General features: G+C 37.5%; 1 protein-coding gene across 2 annotated transcripts in view; it reads right to left on the bottom strand.

The window, feature by feature from the left end:
* RUNX1 (RUNX family transcription factor 1) overlaps positions 1–23,611 on the bottom strand; it is an 88,769-nt gene extending 65,158 nt beyond the window's left edge. For both annotated transcript variants that reach the window (XM_063447473.1, XM_063447482.1), the window contains exons 1-2: positions 22,233–23,611; positions 13,597–13,753 (exon numbers count right to left, since the gene is read on the bottom strand). In XM_063447473.1, the coding sequence (XP_063303543.1) occupies positions 13,597–13,753; positions 22,233–22,502 (427 nt within the window). In that variant the 5' untranslated portion in view covers positions 22,503–23,611. The remainder of the gene's footprint in view (positions 1–13,596; positions 13,754–22,232) is intronic.
* Between the last annotated feature and the right edge of the window lie 4,206 nt (positions 23,612–27,817).

Here is a 27,817-nt window from a genome sequence, read left to right as displayed (position 1 = left end):
CCAGTAACATTCATAAATAATGACCAGAATAAATTTTCAATTTCATGACAAAGTCAATAGGGCCTTATTAATACCAAAGGCAAAACTGATCTGCTTACACGGAATTTTTTTTTTTACAAGCTCAGACTCACTCTCGATAGCATTACCAATGGAACTCCGAACAATCTCCGGTGGTCTATACTTTGTTTCAGTCATAAAAGTGGCCAAATGGACAACTCAGGTTATCAATCAACAACGAAACCAGACTATAGACAGTTTCCCAAGAAGTGATTGTGAATCCCTTGATCAGAAAGAAGGAGTAAAGATTGGGTACCCAAACCTTTCCTGTTGGTCCTCATCTTCTGCAACGGACACAACATCAGGTTTCGACCACATGCAAGTGCCCACATTAAACTGCTTACTGTATCCTGTAGCATCATAGCCTGCTTATTGGTGCACTGCGGACCGTTATAACACTGACACAGTGTGGAAGGGTCATGTTTTTCTGAATTAGTTTTGATTTTGATATACATTACAGTTAAAGAATGGGTAGCCAAGTTGATGTCAGGTACATAATACGGATTCCTGTCAATAAAGGCAAGAACCACTGTTTTTCACAATAGACTGCAATGTTTTTTTTTTTTTTTTTTAAAGAGTTTTATCTATTTTAATGTTTTACATTTTAAGTCAATAATCCTCCATAGACTAGCATTGTTTTGGAGGTTTGGCTGACAATGAAGAGGTTAAGCCTCAGTTGGGTGGTCTGGGAGGAAGACAAGCCGGTTTTGCCAGTAGCTTGTTGAACTTGACATGAATGGTTGTAGTTTTGGCAACAAGCCAGTAACAGTCTGCTGCTCTCTTTCCGAGCTGTCTGGTAGAGAAAAACACAGGTCTCCGTCTCCCTAGGTCTGCACAGGGCTACACTGTCTGCAACCATCGGGTTATTCATAAAACAGCAGGGAGATGGCTTTTTTTTAGAAGTTTACTTCAAAGCCAAGATTCAACAGGAACATGCCAATACAATCAGTGCTTTCCACTTCATCCTTATAGGAACAGACTGTGTAGCTTATGTTATCTGTTAAAATAACTGAGAAACATACGGAGCAAATAGGGCGCACGTTCAGTCAATGAGAGTCGGCAGAGGAAAACACAGCAAGAATTTCAACTGAAATCATTCAGATTTAGAAACAGTGAAAGAGTCAGTTAAAAGATTTAACAGATTTTGCATCATAATGTTGTGATTATGCTTCTATTAGGCTGCACGGACTGTCTTAGGTTCTTGGTCACACATTTTGTTTTTTTTGTTAGAGGTTTGACTAAAACTAGCTGTCCTTGACGTACCCACGTCCTCCATTGGATGAACGCAGCACGTCTTGCTCTGAGGCCACCCAACCGAAGGCTTAACTTTTCACTGTCTGTAATGGGAGTCAAACTCCTGTTAAAAACCCTGCTTGGATCCTGGCCTGGAGCCACCGCTCCAGACCTTCAGCTGGTCCTGCCAATTGCGGCTGCCGCCATAATTTTAGAGATAAGTAGGGCTTTGCTGGGGCTGCTGGAGAGAGTGAGCCAGCTGAAGAGTATAATTCATACTTCACTATTATAAATCTCTCTATATTTATCAGGCTATCCAACATATGACTATATTCAACATTTTGTATCTCATTATTTTACGATAAGTGATTTTAAAAATTATGAAACCGGTTTAGAATGAAGTGTACAGTAGTACACTGTATCAATTGGTCACAGTAGTGTCCTTGTGCTGTACCCCTTCGAATGTTCTTGTTCTGTATTTTGGAAGTCTGACCAATGCCTGTCTAAAGCAGCTCTCCCCATCACAGGACCCTAACTCGGATTGACAAAAACCAAGGAGAGAGGTACGCGTAGAACTGATTAATTAACATAAGTAGAACAATCTTTAGGCTATTACCAGCCGTGTGTTTTATTTAAAATATTTTCCATAGGAATATATATGTACCGTAGGAGCAGTGGCAAGCTCATGGAATGTATTTTAAATAAAATACGCGATTATTGAACATTTCTAAGAAGCTATATAAAAGCAGGCACTTTAATATGGATATGTGCATATACTGAGAGAACTGTTGATAAAGATTGGTGTGGTTAATTAACATTTTACACGAACATGAAGTAACATTGTTGACTGAAATATAGTGCCCCGCAGTGTAATTATCTGTCTTTAAAGAGGATGAACCGTGTCGTACACACTGGAAGAAGAAATGGTGGTTTCAGAGACCACAGACGTGGCTCACAGACAAAGGAGAAGAAAAAAACCTTCCATATTCAAATTAGTGGTTATTTTACACTGGCACTCGTGTCTGAAATGCAGTGAGCCAGCATTATTCTAAGACAAATATTACACACAGAACAAACACACAGTTTCAGTCTATTGTATTAATCTGCGGTAAACCCAACATCTATCCTCAGACTTGATCATTACATCACACAGGGCTTGCAAGCCTCAGCGCCTCTAACCAATACCTAATGACAAGGGAGCTGCAAACAGACAGCAAAGCATGATGGGAACGGAATCATTTCACAATTACAATGTAGCACACATGGCACGGAATTTCAATGGTGACCAAAACATTGAAAATTAGATTTTGTAATAATTCTTCAATTTTGGCCAATTAAAGGTGTATTCACATACTAAGGCAAAAAGTAACTTTTTTTTCTGCAAAAAGTTACGGAAATAAGCTACTAAAATCATTATTTCAAATAAAATGAAATCTAAGCATGCACAGCCATTTATAAGGAAGATTCATAAATTACGCTTTTCACTTTGAAACTCCATGTTCAGAACTGGCAGTGCTTATTGTAAACAATTAAAGTAGAGATAATCAAGAACTGTCAAAAAAGAAAGTGGTCCTTATTCACTAAATGATGTCTCAAGTCATTGCAGTGATGATGGTGCCTAAAGTCTGTAAACGCTAAATGGTGAGTAAACTGTTTAGCATTGATGTGGGACCTGGCACCTACAGGCCTTAGGCAATATATTGAAGTGGTTATGGTACCTGCTGTGTTCCTTACAATAGCCTAGATAAATGAGTTTTATATCTCTATTGTGCTTAGTAATGCATATAAAATAAAGCAAAGACTATTGACTAAACACCAGATTGTGGTATATTGACAGCCAGAATGCCACAGTTTTTTCTAACTATTTTATATTTCTGAATATGTACTTTTTTTTTTGTCAGTTTAAAGGAACACTATAGTGTTAGGAATACAAATGTCCCAAGGCGCTGGCTCCATCTCTGCCCCATCTAACATCGTCACAAGAGGGAAATTAATACGCATGCGCGGTGAGAGCTGCGCGTGCATTAGGCCTTCCCCATAGGAATGCATTCAATCAATGCTGTCATATGAGATTTTGCAAAATGCTGGACGTCCTCAAGCGTGAGGACGTCCAGCGTCATTTCATGGACTTAAACTCTGTGATACGGCAGGAAGCGTCTCTAGTGGCTGTCTGGTAGTGGCAGTAGTAGTGGCAGTCTGCAATATAAACAGGGCAGTGTCCCTAAAACTGCTATATTTTCAGCTGCAGGGTAAAGGGGACAGGGACGATGAGATGAAGTGGTCTGGGTGCCTATAGTGTCCCTTTATTTTCTTCCCAGTTGAATGCACAGATGCCTGTATAAATGCCATCAGAGTTTTATATGGGTACCATAATGTATATTATTATTTAAGTGGAAACGACTATTTAAGAGGAGCACAGAATGCACCTGTTAAAAATGCTTCACATATGCTTTTCATAAAACCTGTCAGATGTCAATTTCTGAAAAAAAATACCGTGACACAGCTGTCATTTTCTTTGTAAAAGCACTCAGCACGCGTTACAATATTACTCCGGTTAATCATTTTCTCTGTTTGGCAAAGAAGTGCGTAAAGAATGTCTTATCGTGCCGTATCTAAAAAGGTTCTAACTTGACATTTCGAGAGTTAGTCACTAAATTGTGATTTATCTGGGATTTCAGGTTTGAGGCAAAAATACAAATAGCCTAACTGATAAATTCCTCCAAGTCATGTTTTCTGTTCTATGGTTTTGTTCTATAACGTAATTATCGACCCTAATAATATAATATATTATATATACCGTATATGTTTTTTTGTTTTTTTTTTATGTTTTATGTTTATGTTTTTTTTTATGTTATTTTTTATGCAGGTACAATTATGTTACATTTTCAGGCAAAAATAATGTGGTTCTCAGCTGAATGTGAATTATTTTTCATAGTAAATACCACTAGTCCCCACCATTAAACCATTCGGGGAAAAATGAGTGGAAAAATACACTAACTCGTCTCAGGATAAATTAGGTGTTTATATTATTATATTATATTTTAGTGTATTTGCGGCCTATATCAATATCTGATGGAAATTAATTGACTTATTCAGTTTAAGGGCATGTTATAAATAAAATATGGTTTCATGTTTGCGGAGATTAAAACTGATTTGTGGCGTTACATATTTCTAGAATTCCAGAAGTGGTTAAATGAAATATAGAAAGCTATTGTATTCGGTCCTAAGTTTGAAAGAAAAAAATGTGTGTAACATTGAATTTCTTAAGAAACCAGACACATTAGACTTAATCCAGTGTTTATGCAAACACAGTAACAGAACATTGTAATTCATGCATTGAAAGGCAAACAGCTAACACCTTAGGAAAACAGCACAGCATTGTGAGAATAATTTAGTCACTAACTCAGTATAAGGCAGAGCAAAGGGGACATTAACTAAATTAACCCTGAATGTTCCAAACTGTCAGTCAGATGTAGTGGATATTTTTACCTGTGCTAGCTGTTCGGTGCTTTACTGAATTATAAAGTTTAATTCCAGAGCTCCTGCCCGTTTTAGCAAAGATAGGGGGCAACAGAGATCCAGACAATTTAATTTGTTTTTTTGTTGTTGTTGTTATTTTACAATTGCTTAAAGGTATACTCAAAGGGTTACTCCAACCACTTTGGTGAATTGAAGTGGTTATGGTTGTAGGAGTCTGTATGTGTTGAGGGCTAGTTGCACCCCAAGCACACCAGACATTGGCAGTCCAGAACTCTGTTCCAAACTGCCTAATGTCAATTTTGTGCATATTTTGCGTTGGTTGTTAGCGTGCACAGCGTGCTAGCGTCAGACGTGCTAGTCTTCCCCCTTGCAAGCAGAATGCTCTCTCCCGCCTCCCTCCGCTAATTGTGTTGCTTTTTCTATTTTATCACTATTAATATTACATTTCTCTCTCACCCTTCCTTCCTTCTTTCACTCTCACCGGTTCATCATCGATACATGATTTAAATACTCTCACAGTTTACACTAAAGTGTGAATATTCAGATGCTCAGTATAAATTTAAAATTTTAGGACAAATTAGAAAACTGGAAAAATTCTTCAAGTCAGCTATGATTTCAATTCAGCATTTTTAGTTTAAAATTTGAAATTCTTTGAATTCCCTACTTCAAACTTGTTTTGTTAACAGCCACCCAAATACTGCAGGCTCTTTGCCTATCATCCCCTGGAACGCTAATGCACATTTAAAAGGCAAGTTCAACAATAATTTAACAAAGTGAAACTTGCTTTTTAAAAATGATCAGGGCTATTCCCTAAGGTAAGAATTCCAAGTGGATTTTAAATGTAAGGCCAAAGAAGCTGACCTGGAAGCATAGCTGACTTAGAGAATGTGTCTTGTACGGTTATATTTACCTTGAATTTGAACTTTAAATTCTCACTTTAATAAATATCCCTGTATACGTAATATATTGCAATATATCATCTTGAAAATGATGTAGTTGTATGCAAAAACACTAGGACAAACTCTGGCCAAAGCACAGAATACTCCGGAAATTGGAAAATTATCTTTCTTACATTGCTTCTAAATCTGCCCCTTTGACAAACTGTCTTATTGATAAACTGTCTTATTGATAAAGCATTGTACAGGACGTCAATAATGTCTCGTGCCACCATCTGGCCGGAAAAGTATTTGCTCTGAATTAAGTTGTGATATTTGGGCACACCTGACCAGGACGATTTTTATGGATATGCCAGTTTAGAAGGAGCTGTAAAGATGTCAATAATTATTAAAGGGACACTATAGGCATCAAAACAACTTTAGTTTAATGAAGTAGTTTTGGTGTATAGATCACGTCCCTGCAGTCTCACTGCTCAATTCACTGCCATTTAAGAGTTAAATCACATTTGTTTCTGTCTATGCAGCCCTAGCCACACCTCCCCTGGCTGTGACTCACACAGCCTGCGTGAATTTTTTTTTAAATTTTCAAGCAGATGTTAACTTGCTTTAGACATTTTACTTTTTATCAACTGCTCTGTTAATTGAACTTCATGCCTGCTCTCGAAGTCTATTAAAAGAGATAAGAAATTCTAAATTAAACAGACTGTGCAGTATTGTCAGAAAGCAGGGACATTGGAGAGGATTAGTGTGTTGTGTGTTAGCTACTATCAACCAACCTGACTCTAAACTACAGTTGAGGGTCATGGCCTAATGTAATGTTCTGCAGACTTTTTGTGTTGTCTCTAATCGTTAAAAGGGAAGTGAGACTCAGCAGTTCTATGGAAATTAACATGTATTTGTCAACATTACTCCTTAAGCCTTACAAACAAAAGTCATTTTACTGGATCTTAATAAACAAGATGATTTGTTTTCTAGAAGAGGAAGCAGGCTTATTTATCTAACATCTTCGGATGTTTCCGCTTTAGATATGGGAATCATCACATCTACTTCGTACTTAACGCCCTTGTGAATTTTATTAACCCTTACAGACAGGGTATCATCGCAGTACTTTAGTTTGAGATAAATGTGTCCCATAAAGTCATGCCACCAAGCTGTAAGAGGAAAATAATGGCAGGCAACATCATATTAATACCTCTTGCCACATTTAAAATGCGTTTTCTCTTGCGTCACTTTATGGTATTTAAAATGGTGTGGACAAGGCTGTTTATTAATTTATGTAAAAGTCCCCCTTTATTACCCATATTTGTTAAAGAGTGTTAATTGGGGTACATGTAAGCACCCATTATTAAAAATAATATTTGAATTTGTAATGTCTCCATGTTCTGTTTTTCTTCTTCTAAGTATTTAAAGGCAGTCTCTGTAGGCACCCAAATGACTTTAAAGAATAGCATAAAGTGGTCTGGGTGCCATGTCTCTGTGATTGCCTTTAGTGGGGATATCAGGAAGACCGACGCTTCCGCAGCTATAACTTAACAAAAAAAAACATTACAAGCTAACAGAAAAAAATGTTTCTAATACAAATACACTGTCAGATAAATGAATTACGGTAGTTGAAATATGACAGGTCCACTTAAAGAGTCATTTTACACACTATAACCACTATCGCTTATTGTAGCCTTTCTGGTGGAAGGATTATGCGAGTATCATATCGCAGTTTATTGTCAAACCATATTAATGTTCTTTAACAAACATGTCTAGCATATTGGGGGGTAGGTGGGGGGTATGTGGGAGGCTCTCCCCCACCTCTGCTGCTATGCTATCACAATACAGACGGAGAAAATAAAGTTTACAAGGGGGTGATGTACCTCGTCCTGCACATAAGATGTGACATCTGTGTGGCCACTTACTGAATTCTGTATTCACCTGTCAAGTAAACTATCATGGAATGCAGTTTATGGGAAACGAGGATTGGCTGAGACCAGTTCGCGAAAGAAGAGGACATAACTGCAGATGAAACAGAATGTATAGATTTCCTGCAAAACGTGGACATTTATTGGGGAGAATTGTTTTTTTTTTTGCTTTATCTCCCTAATGCATCCGAAATGTGTGGCTGGGTGGTAAAGTCAATGAAGTATCGATTTAATTTGTGTATCTCTGAGAGGTCGGATTGTGGCTAGCTGTTCTCACTCGGTTACCAAGACACTAAGGAATATAGCAGCAGTTTAGTCCAGTCTTGTTGACAAGCAACAGTTATAACTTTAGTGATATTACATCATGTTTTTCTGTTTTTGCTATACAGTTATTCCTCTTTTGTTATACAAGTGTTTGTGGTTGCAAACCTGTTGCGGTTTACAAAACAGGAAGCTGCAGGAACATGCAAAGGGAGGAGGGGCTTATTCCAACGGCTGTGTTTGAGAACATTCTAAAAATTCGGTGGGGGGGGGGGACACGTTAACCCTCTTTTAACCCATTTAATACAAGATGTGCACAATATCCCCCTCCCCCTTTTATGACTACTTAATTCACCGCTAGTTAATTGGCCTCTTTTTTGATTTATAAATATTTTTTAAGTGACTAGCTATATGAAGATGTGTTTTTAAATATATACATAATTGTTAACATTGTGGCCATTTTCATGGTGACACTCACAATCTGACCGGATCTGGTAAAGCTTCCACTATGCCTCTAAAACAGCCATCTGTGTGACGACATGATTTAGCCAGAACGACCCTAGTTTACTTTGGGAGTGATCATTTCAATTACACTGCACAGCAGGCAATACCCACTTACTGCTAATAAGTCACCGTGGACAGTTCTTAAATGTAATGATGGTTTAAAAAAAACAAAAAACCACATGTTCAGTGGAAAACATCAGAGCAGCATGTGATGTGTCACTTAAAGCAACAGTGAAGACACCCAGACCACTTCATCTCAATGACGTGGTCTGGGTGCAGTGGTCTTGTCACTGTAAAACACTGCAGTTTTCTTAGAAACTGTAATATTCTTCCAGACAGCCAATAGTGCGTCCACTGCACTGACCGAGAAAAAACATGGTCACATAATGCAGCAGCTATTATTATTATTATTATCGCCATTTATATAGCGCCAACAGATTCTGTAGCGCTTTACAATATTATGAGAGGGGGGGATGTAACTATAAATAGGACAATTACAAGAAAACTTACAGGAACGATAGGATGAAGAGGGCTCTGCTCAAACAAGCTTACAGTCTATAGGAGGTGGGGTGTAAAACACATTAGGACATGAAATAGCAATCAAATAAGGTGGGAGAGAAGCAGAGCTGGAGGAGAGAGTAAAGCACTGCCCTATAGGAGAGAGCAAGAGACAGGTATGTGAGGTAGAGGTTACTCTGGGAGGCCATAAGCTTTCCTAAAGAAATGGGTTTTAAGGCACTTATTAAACGATTGAAGACTAGGGGAGAGTCTGATGGCTGTAGGCAGGCTATTCCATAGGAAGGGAGCCGCCCACGAGAAGTCCTGCATGCATGAGTTGGCTGTACCGGTGCGAGCAGCGGACAGGAGAAGGTCAAGGGCAGAGCGGAGAGACCGAGAAGGGATCCTATGGATCTGTGATGAGATATAAGAGGGGCTAGAAATGATCAATGCTTTATAGTTATGGGTTAGCACTTTAAAATTGACTCCTATAGGATACAGGAAGCCAATGTAAGGACTGACAGAGGGGTGAGGTGTGAGAGGAAAATCAGTCTGGCTGTAGTTCACAGAAAAGCATTTTCTTTTGATGTGCACAACGCTCACCACGCATGCACATCAGAATCCCAATGCAGATTTACATTCCTAAAGCCATAGTGTCCCTTTAAAGGTATATCAAACTGGTTGGAAAATGTCAGCTGAATTGGAAACTGGAAATCTCCAATTAGCATTTCAAACCTTTGGTAAATACACCCCTATATTTATTTAATTATATTTAGGCAATGTTTTGTTTTCCCCTGTGGTCTTGGGAACAAAAAGCAAGCCAAGTCATATAAGGATTTGAAGGTGTTTATTTTAGGTATTTGCAATAATTATTATATTGAATTTTGTGGTAATGTTAATATTCGCATATTCGCAAGCTGTTGTCTGATCAAACAAACTTTTATTAAAGCAAGGAACTCCCACTGTCTATACACAACCTACCTCTGATGTGGTGCCATTGTCACTCAATCAGTAAATGTGCAGATAGAAATGAAAAATGACTTGATCACGTTGTATAGACATTGTAACACACTGTACTGAGGATTCTGACTTACACAAGCATGTCTACAATGCAGTCACCCAATGCAGGAATTAGCACTTTGTATCACACAGGGTTGAGTTTTCACAACACGTACTAGATTCTTTCACAAGCACAAGCTATTCTACAGCTTGGGTTGCAAGCGCTGTGTAGTAAGCGTATTCAATTTGTAAAATGATTTAACCACAAAAGCTGTCACCATGAATGTAGTTTGAAGGTGTCATGGTTGAATATATTTATCACCTGTTATATGTTAAATTTATATGTGTGTGTATGTATATATATATATATATTGTTTGTATGTTGTGTTTTTTTTAATATTGTATCCTTTTGTAACAATGCAATTTTTTGTGCACCCGGGACATACTTGAAAACGAGAGAAATCTCAATGTATCCATCCTGGTAAAATATTTTATAATAAATAAATAAAATACTACATGAGCTGCTGTGCAAATGCCAATCACTTGAATCCGTGTCCTCAAGATATTTGTGAAGTCACCTTGACGCCTCTGCAATATGACTAAATGGTTCTAGCATGTGGGCTAAATCATGCAATCTACACGTCAGTGCTTTCTTATTGCAAATTGTCAGTTCATTTTGCAGACTATAATCACTGTGTAAATCTGTGAGCAGGGCCCTCTCTACCTTATGTGCCGGTTTGCCGTGTCCTGTTACATTTAGTAACTTAGTAAGCACGTTGAAGTACTTGATCGTACTCTGCTTCAACGGATTTACAATTTATATTAAAAAAGATTTCCTTGCAGAAGCAAATGTTAAAATACTTCATTGCAGTAAAATTGCCAAGTACTTTAGCAAACTTTGGTTAATAGATCCACCCTGTTTTCCAGGACCCACATCTTTTCAACATTCTGATGGACTGCAAATGAAAAGTTCTGCCCTTCAGAATATACCATTAATAAGCTACAGGAGGGAAACTGGTTGTTGACTCAAGGAGGAATCTGGAAAGAGCTGGCACGGTTAGTTAATTTTATTCACTGCTGAATAACACGAACTGCAGGGCAGCCCTTTTCATGTGCTCTCCATTAGCACAATGAAGCGATACTGTGTCCATGAAATCATGCAAAATGTGGTAATCCTATTACCTGTACAAAGTGAGCTAATCTGACCACATGCAGTAGTAAAAACATGCACGTACTGTTATTTCTCTGGGGCCCACATGATGGAGGGAGTCCCAAAACTGGGAATATTCTACAAAATTCAGGGCAGTTGGGAAGTATGTTTCTACTATAGTGAGAATATAACCCTGACCATTCTATATAAAAATCACTCTCTTAGATCTCTGCAGCTCGGGCTACCTGTATTCTTTTTTAAAAACAAACAAAATGTCTATTTAAAGAGCCACTAAGAGCACCCAGACCACTTCATCTCGCTGAAGTGGTCTGAATGCAGTGGGCTGTAGTTTTAATCCTATAACGTAAAATGGTGCAGTTTTTTTTAGAAGCTAAAATGCTTACACTGCAGGGTTACACACACCTCTAATATCTGTCATACTGACAACCACTAGAGGGGCTTCCCTGTGAGAATAAAGTCAGACTTGACATGGTGAATTTGATGAATAGGCGACATTGCTTAGTGAATATGCTACTTTATAATCTGCATTATACGATATAAAGCCCTTAGTGCACTGTTTAATGAATAGGCCCGTTCCATATGTACGTTCCATACTAATCAATAAAGTGTAGAGATCTGAAATGTGCTGTTAAAACACGCAGGCTTATTCAAAAAATGGGAGTTCAAGGTGATTTTCGGTATACTTTCAGCTTGGCTACACTGGCCTTACATTGGAAATCCACTTTTTATTCACTTTACATTCACACTTTAGAACCTGGTTTGGCTAAATAGACAGACTGTGACTATAGATGAGCAGGGAAATGTTACCAAATCATCAGATTTTTGCCAAGAGCTTTGCAGGTCGGGTTTTCAGTGACTATCTATTCAATAAACCCATTTGTTTTACAGTATACGAAGCAGTAAATGAACAAGGTTCAATGTTTAGTAAGTGGGTCCCTTCCATGTTTATGTTATAATATATCAAGCTCTTAATGAAAAGCAGGATTACATCGAAGTATTTTGTCTGGAATTCAGGACTTCAACGGAAAATCCTGATAGATAGATTTTGCTAACTGGACGACTAGTAAGTACAATGAACTGTTTCGCAATGTCTGCAAAGCACATAAAAACAAACAAATTCAGTGGCAACCAGATGATCTCATTGTGTATATTAAGGTCATAAACTACACAGTGCATCACTGCGACTTATACTGGAATAGGATGATTTAAGATGCTGTTTTTAGAACCTTTTAAAGCAACAGTAACACAAAAACAATACATTCAGTAAACATAATTAAGAGGCGATCTATATATTTCTTATGACAGTTTGTAGGGGCGATGATTTTATAAAATGAAGATTAAAACCTTTAGAAAACATAGTTGCTATGTATTGTACTTTTTATATTTTTTACATATTTACAAACTGCAAAACCCTTAAAGGGACACTAAGTACACCCAGATCACTTCATCTCAATGAAGTGGTGTGGGTGCAGTACCCCTGCCCTTTCTGCCATGCAATGTAATGCACTGCCACTTTGTAGGAACAGCCAACAGAGGCGCTTCGGGTCTCAATCAAATTCCGCTCATAAGGAGCATTTGATTGGCACGGTGTGGTGATTTAACGCGCATGTGCACTAGCCCTATAGAGAAGATTTGTATTGTTTGGAAAAAAACAACAATCTTTATGATCTCAGCCAGGGAGGCGGAGCATCAGTAAAGACACCAGAATGGCGAGGGCTAAACGTTAAAGGAGCACTATAATGCCAGGAAAACAATCTCGTTTGCCTGGCACTAAGTAGTCCTTAGGTCCCCCACACCCTCATGGCCCCCCTCCAGGTGGGCTGGAGGGTTTAAAACCCTTTCAGCCACTTACCTCTCTCCAGCGCTGGGCTTTCTCAGCGCTGGGGAACTCTCCTCCTCCCCCTGCCGAGTCAGCGCCGAATGCAAGAGCCGCACGCACATTCAAACCGCCCATAGGAAAGCATTACTCAATGCTTTCCTATGGACGTCAGTGTCTTATCACTGTGATTTTCACAGTGAGAATCGCGGAAGCGCCTCTAGCGGCTGTCAGTGAGACAGTCACAAGAGGCTGGATTAACCCTCAGTGTAAGCATAGCAGTATCTCTGAAACTGCTATCTTTTCAGCTGCAGCCTGCAGGGTTAAACCTAGCTGGACCTGGCACCCAGACCACTTCATTGAGCTGAAGTGATCTGAGTGCCTATAGTGGTCTTTTAAGTAAAAACTATTTGTTGCCAATGGGGAGGGGGTGAGGGGGGTGGGTTGCCTAGGTAGTTAGCAGAGCTCTATAGCGTAAGAAATACATGTATTACTAACACTATAGTCTTCCTTATGACATTTAAGCATAGTGGAATAGATAACTGCTCTAAATACAAGTAGTCTGTAGACAACATTACACTGTTATACACATTAACACCTGCACTGAGCTTTATATCATATTATTTACAAGGTAAATGTTTACTGAAAACCCACAGCCGGTTTTCTTTAACCTTTTCAGTAGCCTGCATGAGTCTAGCACTAACAGTATATATCTTGACATTATTAACCGTGTGATAATTATTCTTCATATTACATTGATAATACCATTACCTCTTCCAGATCGCCCAACGAATCTCAGATCATTAAAGCGAGCCACTTGGTTCTTCATAGCTGCTGTTGCATTTCGAAGTTCTGCTGAATAATTCTCATCATTCCCGGCCATCACCGTCACCAAAGTCCCATCTGGAATATCCCCTAATGCCACAACCTGTGGACAAAACAAGCTGATTTAGTCAGAGAAGACAATGTATTTAGTAGAAAGTGGAGTGTTGGTTGAGGAGAGATTTTTAGCCTAGACATCAGGAATACAAGTTCTCCACCCATAAAATTATTTTGCATGGTGGCAAAGTTGGTCCTGATGGTACAACACATTGACTGATTAACACATTTCTATCCAAATACATAAAAAGTAGTTATTATGCAAAGTGTATGAACAATTTTGCAGTCAGTGAAAAATCTACACTCATTTCCATTTTCACGGGTGTTTATCCAGAGAGGCAAAGGATGCAATTGCTTCCCATCAATAAAATTTTCCCATAACAGTTCTATTTTACGGTACGCCTTGGATCTTGGATTTTTCCGAGATTTCATCAGATCCTTATAAGCAATTTATTAGTGTCTTGAAATAAAATGTTATAACTGTCGCATGTGGCCGGGACTATAATTGAACAATAATACACGGGTATTGGTTTGTTTAGCTATGTGTGTTACCAAGCAATATTTCTGAAGGCAACATTACCTTAAAACGTGTATATTTTCCGGCTTTCTGTGTAAATACAGTTGGTATGATGTAAATAAAATATAACCTCGAAAACAGTGAGCAGTCTGTCTTACATTTTTACTGCAACAAATTGATCTAAATAATCTAGAGGGTTTTTTTTTTTAGGCTATACTTCACCCCATTTTTTTTTATTTTAAATACCTTTACCAATATATATTATATATAAAAAATATAAATCTTACAGGAAAATGTAAAAAAGAGAAACAAATACGTACATTCATAATTATTCCCCTAAACCACAGTCACGTTATTATTTCATATATTTAGCTCAAACATATCTCATTCTCCTGTACCTACTCCCCATTTATTACAGCATGTGCTATTTTTTTTATTTTGTTATAAATTATTTCCCAAACAGCACAAACTTTGAGCAAACCATATTCCGCAGGCTCAACCAAAACAGGTCAGTCTTAGTAAATAATTATTACTCATTTTTACATTGTTAACATGTTTATGGATACAGAGAGATATACAGAAGGATGGGGAGATAGAGGTGGCTATATACACATTCTGTCTGTAGACGTGCATGTGTGCATACATAAACACATACATACAGTCACACATACATGCACACACACACCTATGTATCTCAAGGAACAGCAATTAAACATTTTTTACGACAAATATTTGAATAAAAAAAAAACAGATGAAGATTTATTCTGTATAAAAAAGATTTTACATCTACAATTCGGGCCTTGAGTTTGCTGTTCAGCTGGTCCTCAAACGTCAGCTCATACCAAGTCACTGCTTAGTGGATAGACCCCTGGGCGTATTAATAATGTGGCCACGTTTTCAGAAACTGTCTGCTCATTTAAAATTAGCTGTTCTCTCTCAAACATAACTGTACTGCCACAGTAAAGATCTGTTTTGTATTTAATTCTTACGGACGAATTGCCGCCAACAGGAACTGGTTCACAAAAGGCTATGAAAACCTGAAAGTCTACACTTTAGAAGTTCAGAGACTGAGCTAAATACCTCGTCTCTCAAAAGACACAGACATAAAATAGAAATTAGAGATCTAAAGCGATGGAAAAAAAAATGGTCCAATGCTTTTTAGAGGGTTTTTTTTTTTTTTTTTTTTAGCAAAGGCTGAATGTACACAAACTCGAAGAAAACAGACCCAACTGACGAGCAGAGACTTGTGTGGGCTGACAGTGTTTTGTTGATATGTTCAGCCTTACAGGATTAGTAGTAAGCTTGCTGTCTGTAATTACTGTACTTCAACCTACAGAGGAATATTAAATGGAAGAAATAGGTGTAAAACGACAAATTTTATGAAGACCTGCAATTCCTTTCTAATTAGATCAAGCAATGATAGCCCAAAGTCATCTGCTAATCGCCCCCAGAAAATAATATTTATTTTTTTGTCTGTTTAATCTGTTTGTTTTTTTGTTTGTTTGTTTTTGCTGTTTTCCTATCGTTCAAATTGCATTTTACTGAACTCAAGCTCTTTCCAGTTAGTAAAAAGCATATTATACACTGACTGATCTACCGAATTAGCTTTTGATACCCTAGTGAAGAACAACCCGCACCAGTTAATTCAGGATGTGAGTCTCTCTTGTCCTCTCGACATGTGACATGTGACATACTTTCAGTATGTTTGCAAAATCACTTTTTAATTTGTTCAGACTTTCACAGAAAAGCATATTTTCTTGCACAAAATAAAACCCAGCAACAAATATTTCAACATGGGAGGTTTATTTAATAAAAACTAAACATTTTCTCTAAAGCTAAGAATTGACCTTAAGGATGTAAAACAAGTATATTTTAAATTGTTCTTAATTCGATTGCTCTTTAATTTGATTTGAGGGGGGAAGGATACTGTTTTCAATCCGGTATTACATGTCGTTTGAATATTACCGCACTTGTGTTAACCCTTGGATCACTGTACTGGGTTAGCCATCTAGAAAAGAGGGGTTTACGGTAACAGCAGCTTTTAAATGGTTAGTGGGTTAATAAAGTCCTAGAATTTTTAATTTCCTAGAAACAGATTTTTTGCAGAGTGATGTAGGCACTTAAATGACACAACTGATATATAGCATAGAGGACCTAAAAATCAGAGTTTCTAAAAAGATGTATATATTTATAGTCATAAATTTAATTTTGAGTTATTTTATAATTTGGTTTCTTCACTTCCTATCTAACATTTTTTGTTAGGCCAAATGTCAAAAGACTGTGAGTTATTCAGTAAACTGAGTTTTTAGGCCAAAAAACCTAAAGTGGCAAAAAAAATCTCTGAATCCTGAATAGTGGTTATATTACCAGCTATCCCATACTATTTCTCCATGAGATATGTTCACCTTTGTTTTTGGACTGATTGTAATGCACATAGTCTCTTAATGTAGTCTGACAGGTTTCTTTTGTATTTGCATTTTTGTTTCACTGTAACAACAGGTATACCTCTACAACAAAATATTCTTTATGACTACGGCATTTATAAAGCGCCAACAAATTCGGCAGCACTGTACAATAGATTCACAAGGATTAACCCCTTCAGCTCCAAAGCATTGCAATGCTCTGCTTGCCAAACACCTGTTAAGACTTGAATTATCATACACAACATTATCCAAGTTATCCATTATCTACGTTTTTTGTTCTGTTTTTTATTTTATTTTTTTCCATTTCCACTTGCCGGTATGTCTTTGCGTGATAACTAAAATTAATTCTCACCTAATAAAATGTTAAATCTATATTAGAACCATAGAGTGAACTCTTCTCTTTCACACAAACACACTCACACTGACTACTCGTGAATTGATTAAAGCGTATACGTAATTACAGAATCATCGACAACTGACTTGTAAAATGTAGGCCAAAATAAACGAATTAGAAAACATTTCTAATATTGCCAAGTTAGAGAATTTTTTTAAATCTGCTACCATGGTCTACAAAGTGGCTTAGAGCAATTCCCTTTCTAGTATATAAACCACTAAGTCTATATAAAGTTTATAGGCAGCAGCGTATCGAAAATTATCTACAATTATATTCATCCCTTGAGGGCTTGTCTAATTTACATATTTAAAAATTTTTGGTATTACCATACCTAGCCATGTAACCGGGTAGGATAACATAGCCAGCACAGCTTACATCTCAATATATACTTATTTTTTTAAATGTCTCACTATAATTGAAATAAGAGTCACTATACATCTTACTTTTCTAACCAAAGGAAACCACAGATTAAGCCGAATCTTCTTCTGGTAGTGAAGTGGTTAAGTGGCATGCTTGCGGTAAAGATTATTTTTCGAGCTAAGCTCAAATGAGCTGCAAAAATCTATAATTATTTTAAGTACGTTTCTTGCAGGATGAAAGACAAACAGTCGCCCGTCACAAGAAACCAAACCGGCCACTTTTTTTTTTTTTAACCATATACATAGTCATGCCATAGTAACAGATTGATAAAGCCCTTTTTGGGTGTCACACGTTTACACAACAACTATTACCCAACACATTAGAAAAAAGTGTGAAATTATGGTTTTAGGAAAATATTTATATTGTAGCCTGGGAGGCCAAGATTTGGAGAAGATCCTTTGATCTGCAATAATTATTATTCGCATGCGATACTATACTTGCTCTAGTGCAAAAAGGACTAGATTTTATTATGTGATAAAGGTTTATCCTTTTTTTATAAGCCCTAAATTCGTCAATGGGGCAACCAGCTCTGGATTTATTAAAGAAAACACAATGCAGACCACATACATGAGATTTCTTCTAGAATATATATTTATAGCTACAAAATATCATTCAGTATCTGGGAGATAGGGGGTAAATTCCAAGTGCTAAGAGTATTAAGGGTGATGGTACATTATAAAAGGGTATATCCCACAATCCAACTTTTTGCCTACCTTATGTATACCTACAAAATAGCATATACACAAAAATTAAAAGTAACCAATATTTCGCTTACTTTAAAATACCTTCCTATAAATACAGCATCGTCTGCCTAAAATGATTGTATAATAATTGTGCATATACAAAACAAGGACTAGTATGCCTTGCCAATCAAATTGCAGCGTATAAAGAGAATAAAAAGTATAAGGTGTTCAAAAGCTCTAAATAAAGGACCATATATTTTACATGCACTAATAACATGCTTAAACAAGAAGAGAGAAAGAAACGTCATTTGTATATATTTTTATAAAAATGTGTCTTACGTTTAAAATACGTTTTCTGATTTGCTGTCAAACTGTCTTCAATTTAAAGCATGTATGGCACAGCATAATTACAGGTATATTAAGTAACTTGGGGGATTTTTTTTATATGAAGCTGACAAGCTATTAGCTATTAGCTATTAATGCTACATGACGGGTATTCAGAAATCATTGAGTAGGCAAGTCTATATTATTGGGCTCTGTGCTGGCACTTCATAAGTGAGTAATAATTAAACTAAAAAAGCTAACAAATCCAGTATGTAAATTAACAATTTAAAAACTTTTTTTTTTAAATGAATATTTACTTTTAAGTATATGGTGATATTAGATTTATACTCATATTTAGTCAATATAGTATAGAATGCATGCGTTATATATTTACATATGTGTGCACTTATTTTCCCTATAATAAATAAGTCAATTTGAATTACTTAGATGTTAACTTGGATATATAATGTTAAACTGCAGTTATCCTAGTGACACAAACATACCAGAGTTTTAATTAGGGGCTTTGAAAAGTTTATTTGAAATTGAGCCAAATTTATTTCATGACATATTCTAGGGTTTATCCACTAAACAGCAAACAGTGGCTAATAAAAAAAAAAAAAAAAGAAAAAAAATCAATTTACAAAATTCAGACAATAGCCGAACTGTGAATTTAGTGGAGTTGGAATTTTTCCAAACGAATTATTCTGGCCTGAATTTTGAAATTCACTACAATCTGCTGTTTAGTTAATAAACCCCTCTACGCTACGCATATTGACTTGTTCAGTCTGAGGTCTTTGTTATTTTTTTTTAGGTAAGTACATTTTATCAGGTAATAAAACAGTTAGTTGGTCTCCTCTCCTTTCAAAGATTTCAGCAGCCACATTTCAGGACAGTGAGTCAGAACTTGTGTTAAAATATTTTACAGGAATATATTTCTTCCTGTAAACATCAAACAGTCCAGACATGAGAATGGGAGCAGTGTGGTATCTAGGGGGTTTGAAACATGAGCATTATATAGTTCGGGACAATGTGAAAGACTGGAGGCTTATTGGATATGTTAATTTGGTGACGAACACAGGAAGACTGTGCCAAAAAAAGTGATCAAGCAACTACAGGTAAAACAAGAATAGCACATTAATGTATCCACAGCTGCTCAGTTTTAGCAGTCTGATAAACCTTTTGTGTAAACCCAATTGGTTTCTAATTTAAAAAATGGCTTTAAATTGTTGCGAGACACTATAGGGCAAGAAAGTGGCCGTAGATTGCTCATAGACTGCCCTCCCTACCTTTTGTATGTTTCTGTGTGTATTGTACGTTCTGCCCTAATTGTACAACGCTGCGGAATATGTAGGTGCTTAATAAATACCAGTAATAAATAAATAATAAATAAACTGAGTTTGATAGAATGTTGTAAGACAAGACTAAGTTGTCTTGAAAGCTTGCACTCTTATGCAAATCAGTTATATTCTAAAGTTAGCGTGATTACTACTGCGACTGCCAACTAGCGAGATATTCTTCATTGAGAAATGGGTATAATATGCTATACTGGGATGACATGGTAAGAGGGGAGCAATCACCGTAGAAACCAATGGAATGTTACTGATAACCGTACATATGTAACTTAGACATACAGGTGTCCTTCATAGAAAGTCCTCTAAAAAAAACTAAAACCTAAAAACTAAAAAAAATATATTTATAGATGCGGTTAAGCTCTTCATGAGAGATCACTCACCTGAACTGACATGATATAACGGGACTGGCGGAAACCATTCTTTTGAATAGTTTATTCAAAGTGTGTGATGCTATCATTTCAACAAGGACCGGTATCCCTAATTAAATTTCCCAACAGTTTGTTGAATCTATGCCACAAAGAACTCAGTTGGCGAAAAGGGGGTTCCTACCCAGAAAGGTGTATCTCATTGAATCTAAAGTATTTATATTCACTATAAATACTATAAATACACACACATATAAGGATATATGCATACATAACCACGACTACTTGCAAAGCTGTGTTGTTGGCCAAACAGAGGTTAACTGAGCCCTACAAGTTATTTTGGTTAAAGGTCATTTTACTGAGCATTTGAGTGTCCCCCACCTTGGATTGTTTTTAAAGCCGGAAACAGTCCAAAAGTATTTCAGAATAATTTCATGAGGTTAAGGTGTAAGATGAAATGGGAACACCTGGGGTATCACCTACTGGTGTATTTGCTGAATGTAAAATTGATATGAGGGGTAAGTAGCACGGGAATGTGGAGAGACCATGAGAACAAGACAGGTGACTTAAGTAATTACTAATGAGCTTATTTAATAAACAGATAATTCTAGTGAAAGGAGAAAAAAAAAATTGGTACCAAAATAGCCGATTTGGAAGAATGTCATCTCCGTTATAATAACAGCTTGGCTATTTTACCCAGAATTTAGCTACTCAGATAATTTGCCACCAGTCACACTGTTTAGTGAATAATCTCTTAATAAGACCAGGGAAAGTATTTTATTCTAGCCTCAATGTATCCATTTCCATAAGTCATCATTATTATTACTCATACCCCATAAATAACGGCTAACACCTCCGAACAATTAGTAAGTTGGCTCTCCCTAAAGATTCTGGCTTCCTCATTGAGGCAGATTGGGCGCCAACCCTTATAGAACTGATTTACAGTGGATTTTACTGTTGGAGTATATTCACGGCTAATTAAAACTGAGTTACAAAAGTTAATTAAAACCGAGGAAAATAGACCAGTTCAGGAGACTCTGGGTAGATTGTTATTTATACTTTAAAAGTACTGGTTCGTTAAACTCTTACCTTCGGGTAATAATAGACTATAAAACGTGACAAGTCTATTAAATTCTTTCTTCACAACAATGAAATGGGAAAGGACAAGCCAGAAATATAATGATAAGGATTTTTGCTAACTGCTAGTCCTAACCGATTGGAATAACTGTCAGGTCTTATTCACATAAACAGGGTTTATGGTCATCTTGCATGGGTATTGCAAATTTTAGGCTGAAATAGGCCAGCGTTAAACTATTCAACAGCTAACCTGTTCAGTAAAGTGAGAATTTTGATTTTAAATGATAAATTTAAGGTCAAAATAGTCAAATTGGAAAAATTCCCAAAGTCAGTTATGCGTTCGTTCCACTCTGCTAATCTGGCCTCAAATGTGAAATTTGCTTTTAATTCTCACTTTAGTAGATTATTCTGTAATTTGGTCTTTAATTCATTACAGTTTGGTAACTAATGAATATACCTCATTGGGTATATTCACTAAAAACTGAACTGTACTGAACGTTTAGGGGGGTAAAACAGCCATGTGACTATAGCTGGGTTGGGGAATTTCTCTAAATCAGCTGTTTATGTACTTTTGCCATTTTTACAGGGCAATCCACTTATCTTGGAATTGCATTGAATCTAAATGTGAATGGAAAAAATTAAGCCAAAACAGACAATCTGTGAATATAGCACAGATGGAGAATTGTCCCCAAACATTTAATTTGGCCTAAACGTTCCAATTCGAATTTTAATTTGCTACAATTCGTTGTTTAGTAAATTAATACTTTGGATTCTAATTTGCTACAATTCTGAATTTAGTAAATAGAGCCTTAGACCCCCCTCTCTTCCCCACCCACCCCATACTGGTCTTAAACCCTTCAGTATTGCCAGGATATATCCAGAGACACACAAACACACACACATATAAAGATATTTAAATAGGGACATGCATGCATTGACTATGTGCCACCAGGTTGAACAGAACATGTCTTACCTTAAAGGCAATAGGTAAGGTCTTGTTGCACCTCCAGTGGGTGGGCAGCACCGAGCAGAGGAAGTTGGGGCTGTCTGTACGGACTAATTCTCCAGGATGGTCAGATAAGACTTCTACCATGTTCCGGTCTGCATTTCTCAGTTTGCCCACCAGGGCGGCGCTGCTGTCCGGGCCGCTCAGCGTCAGTGGCTCGTTCATCTTCCCCGGGCTCAGAGTGGTGGAGGGCGGCGTGAAGCGGCGGCTGGTGCTGGTATCTACGGGGATACGCATCACAACAAGCCTTGTGAATGAAAACGTATGTCTATAATGGGGTCAGAACCTAAAAAATAATGAGTCCAAATGTGACCAGGGGCTCAGAGACAACAGCCCCGTGTGCCCCAGCAGGACCGGCAACAATGTATCAACAGGCAAGATTCTAAGCAATGCAACAACTCCCTACAGTCTCACGGCTCTGATTGAGCAATTCTTCCCCCAAACTTTTTAATATTCACTTCTTGTTTATCTCACAGTCCCATTTACCCTGATACCCTCAACAGGACTACCATCCGGTGAGTTTTTTCTTCCAAGTTATTTTTCTAAAGTCCCAATAAAACACAAAATACATTCGTGTCTTCTTCCGAGAATAATAAGGGTGTTTGTAGCCCCCTTTAACCCTCTGCAACAAACAGATCCCCCCCCCCCTTTCTGGGTGTGAGGAGCTATCTGCTGTGGTGGGAGAGGTGTGGGTTTCCAATCACAAGGAATATTCAATTCATCAAAGATTGACACATAGCTCTAACACAGCACAAAAATAAAAAAATAAAAAATCCAGTACAAGCTGTATAAAGACAGACAGGGAGATAAGATCAGTTTTCAGTAGTTTTTCTCCTGTGTGTTTCCAATTGCTTTGAGTTGGGTGGCTGTGGACACCTCTCTATACAAAGGGTACAGGACTTGCTCCTCATCCCAACTAGTGGCTTCCCATGGAGGTGGAGTGGGCTGTGGAGAGTGCTTCTTGGTTGAACTTGTGGCTTGTTCTGTGGTTTTCTGGGTAGATCATGGGTACACACAATAAAACCAAATCCTAAACAATGAGCTGTTGACTCAACCTGAGTTTCTTTTTCTCTTTTTTTTTAGTGTGTGTACAGACAGTTAACTCCTCTGATGCTGGGTCCTATCAGGTGGATCTGGCATAGCTTCCTGCCCCCTCTCATCAGCACATGTCAAGTTGTAGCAAGCTTGGAAGCTTCATGCTATCACAAGTAGAACAAAAATAATGAATACAAAAATAAATAAAATAAAATAAAAGCAAGCATGAGGAGAGAATGTGTCTTGAAGTAGTTGAGTTACTTCCTGATTGAGCTATTTAGTTTCCTGCAGCCTGGACCAGCAGTGATGTGTCCTCCTCTCTGGTCTATGAATGAGATTGACTGGAAATAAATTCGCTTTTACAGTAAGAGTCCGGTGGAATGTCATTCCCCCCGGGCTCATTTGCATAGGGGAGCGGTTTAGCCAATGACAGAGCTTTCCGGTCTGAGTCAGGGCGTGGCTCGCGTCCCGGGAGCTGCTGGCAGCAGGTCTGCACCGCCCCCCCTCCCACAGCTACTGTGACTGGGCGGGTGTCAGTGGAATGCCTTGGGTGCGAGGACACGCTGCGACTGCCGGGCGACCACAAGATGTCAGCCCTGTGTCAGCGCCGCGCTGCTCACAAAAGGGTGGCTCTTACTGGGACCCGGCTGTATAATTCGATTTAACTGCTAGCACACTTCACCAGGTGCCTGGGGGAAGCCACCAGTGCAATATGGCGTGAAATGTTTTAATGTCCCTTAAAGTCAATGTGTTATATAGGGAACTGCCTTTCTATACTGAGTGAGTAAAGTCTCTGTTCTATACAGTGTGAGTGAGGGTACGCTGATAACACAGCATTTATTACTCCCTGAGATGAAGGTTTTAAACTGCACTCTGGAATAGGTTTGTGCTCCGCTTAATATTTTTTTTTTAAAAGTTTATTTTATAGCATGATTTTAACATTCCAGGGGTTCACTTCCTAAGAACCCGGCAGGGGAGATGAGATGAGTGGCTATGCAGGCTGTATTTCATAGGAAGCCTGATATTTAGCTCTGGTCTAGCACGTTGATGGCTAAGGTTTGGCACGCTGGCTCTTATGATCTACATGTCGCATCATGCTCATCTGTACATGAATATATATTAACATGGGAGCCCAATTAAATGTTTCTGCTCACTGATCCACCTTAAAAACTTTGCTGAAAACTTGATCTTGGTGACCCCCCCAAAAAACAAAAGAGGTGGAAACCTAAAGTTTATGAATCAAGTTTTATGTAAACTTGCAGGATGGCCTATTAATACCAATGTACCTCCTATCTTGCAGGTAAAGCTATGGCAACACAAGCAAAACATTTTTTTTCCCTTAAATTTCCTTAAAATAAAATATTCCTTTTTGTTGCACCAGTGATATGTTAAGGGATTTATTCACTAAACAGTAATTGCGGTGCGTTGCAATCTGAGCTACAACATTTAGACCAGTGTTGTGCCTATATTTTGTTGGACTACAAATCCCATAATTATCTGCCCATATATTAAATTCAAATATTTTGAGAAGTTGTAGTTCCTTAAAATCTGGTGGAGAGGGAGGCGTTAAAGTTTGAAAATCCTGATTTGGGACCAAGTAGCAGAGTTAGAGAAATGTTTTATTCAGCTCTCTGGCCAAAATGTAACTATAAGCTATCCACTTCACTGCAAGTCAGAGTTTAGAATATATATCAAAGTTGTTGTTTTTTTTGTCAAATCTAAAAACTATGAGACCCATATCCCTCTGTCCCACTTTTCTATCCCAATGTCCCTCTTTTCTGGGAGCTCCATATTGATGGTGTGTCTTATTGTATAACAGAGCTCTACGGCAATAATACTCACAGTATCACAGAGCTCCTAAGCAATAATACTCACAGTAATGTGTCTTTAAACTACAATAAATGTGTTTGGAAAATTGGTTCCAAATTACATTTTAGTTGTATAAAATGTTATTAGGAAGTCATCCTAAATTTTTTTAAATAACCTGGCCCCTAGCCAAACCCTCACTCACACCCCTAAAATTAAAGTGCCCCTAGTTGTCTGCTTAAAATGTTGGAAGGTACGTGGCATTGTTGCAAATGGGTTGAAAATACACATTTTGCATACATGATACATGTAATTAAAAGAAGGTATTAATAGATCAATTAATAAAGTAGAAAATACAAACTCACAAATAGATTGGGGATACACGCCCAAATAATTTTGGATTTTTATGTGATCCAAGTAATGACTATTAAATATATTGGCTTTCATTGCAACCATCTAATACACTGACCCTGGAGTCTAGACGTATATGTCTTAATATCAATGATGTCATGGCCTCATTTAAAACATCAATGATGTCATGGCCTCATTTAAAACATCTTGCGTGTTAACCCCGTCTAGTGAGAATATCCCCCAGGACAGGGGTACGCAGATTTCAGCACTCCAGATATTGTGGACTACATCTCCCTTGATGCTTTGCCAGTTTTATGGCTGTACAAGCGTTATGGGAGATATAGTCCACAAGATCTGGAGTGCTGAAGTTTGCCTACCCCTGGTCTAGGCTGATGGCCCATTATGGGTGCCTGTAAGACTGTCTACATATAATTCTCCCTATGAGTTTTGAGAATCAGGAATCAAGGTAATTTCAAATCTTCAGATCATCAGACCAGCATTTTTGTTGTTGTTGTTGCTAATTTCACTTATTTCACTTTAATCCTTCCATTTAGTCTGCTAGATTTATGTATCCACAGGGTCTAATCTCTCTTCATAGGTTCTCTAATTTCTCGATGATGCCATTGTATCATATTAGAGCTGGATCTGATGCTGTAAGTTTGGACCTCTCTATAATACCTTTATTTTCATTATCTATACGTTGTTTGGTGTATTAGTATTTAGCCTTTGTTGTTTTTAAGAGATATGTCCTAGTGTGAATACTTTGAATAAATCATTCTTCTTTATACAGTGTGACTGTGTAGGACACTTAGCAGTTGCTTTATTCATTATTGACTTGGGCCTAAGGCAGGAAGGAAAGGAAAATTGATTGAGTGACAAATTACTGGGTGATTGGAGAGGCCGTAGAACCCCATATGCTGTGTAACATCACATCACCTGCTTAACTATTAAATCCCCACGCGCTCGTACACAAGAGAAAAAAGTAATAGAAAAATATGGTGTCAAGTAAACACGTTTTTAAGATTTTGACTTAATTAGGACAAAAACAACTCAGCCACAGATAGTTATATATTTATATATCCGGATATAGATTTGTTAATTGAATCCAAATGTTGTTTCCGTCTTATTCTCAAGTTAATGTCTTTGCCATTTTTGGAAGATCAGTGAATGTTCAAATTTTTTCCGCTACTTTTTATTATTATCATTGTTATTTTTATGGCGTCAACATATCATACAGCGTTGTACAATTGGTAAATGAGACAAACAAGTAAAAGGGACAAAACAAGGTTGACAATGGGCCAAACTTGCATTTTTGGGTTATTTCTAAATTGTCTGGCGAAGTGATAAATGTAAAAATAATATGTAGAATAATAACTGTTAATTCGTTGAAACTGCATAATTTTTTTTTTATGCACCTCAATGGACTAATACTGTGGTAGAAAATATAGTGTTACGATTAGTGCGTATAAAGGTTATTTACTAAATGGTTAACTATAGCAAATTGATTGTCAACTTTTACACATTTTGCCAAAACAATATATAGGCAAAATATACCAAAGCCAAACTGGGTTGTGGAGATTGAAGGAAGACCAATGTGAGAGATTTGAAGTAAAGGTTGAATCTTTATTGGGCTGTGAGTCTAAAAGGGAAAATACACTGAGAAGGACCAGGGAGAAGAGAATGAGGTTGGGTCGGTGAATTTAACCCATTAAGGACACATGACATGTGTGACAGATCATGATTTCCTTTTATTCCTGAAGTTTGGTCCTTAAGGGGTTAAACTAATAAATATTACCAGTATAACAATTTCTAAACAACTATTAATATCAGCATCCCCAACCTCACCAATGTAGGCATATAAATATAATATAAAATAATCTATGTACGTACATTCCAAGCAGGTTGATGGCCTTATTATAATTCTAGTGTGAGGGTCAAATGATGCAACTCTATACTAAAATATTTTTTTTCTTTATAATTTGGATATTAGCCAGTTGAACATTTACAAAAACATGGAACAAAAGTTTTTGGTTTTTTTTTATTGTGAACTATTTATTAGTATTTTTAAATTCACAAACACACTTCATCGCATATGACAGGCCCAGATTGTCCATTGGCAAGCCTGTTTAAATGCCCTGCTGCAATGGTCATAATGGCTGCAATAGCCATAGGTTAATGGCCAGCTCTGGGGGATCAGGCAATCTCCGGAACCGGCCCTGTTAGTCATCTGGCATGTTACTGGTTAGATGCAATTTCCTCCTCTTCCGCTTGCAGCTGCTCATTTGCCACAATATAAGGGAGATATAGAGTCCAAGACCAGAATAACCAGAAGCCCACACAGAGCTGGCCTAGATAATAAG

Source organism: Pelobates fuscus, chromosome 1, assembly GCF_036172605.1.
Source record: "Pelobates fuscus isolate aPelFus1 chromosome 1, aPelFus1.pri, whole genome shotgun sequence".
NCBI lineage: Eukaryota > Metazoa > Chordata > Amphibia > Anura > Pelobatidae > Pelobates > Pelobates fuscus.
This window is presented reverse-complemented; position numbering and strand designations above follow the sequence as displayed.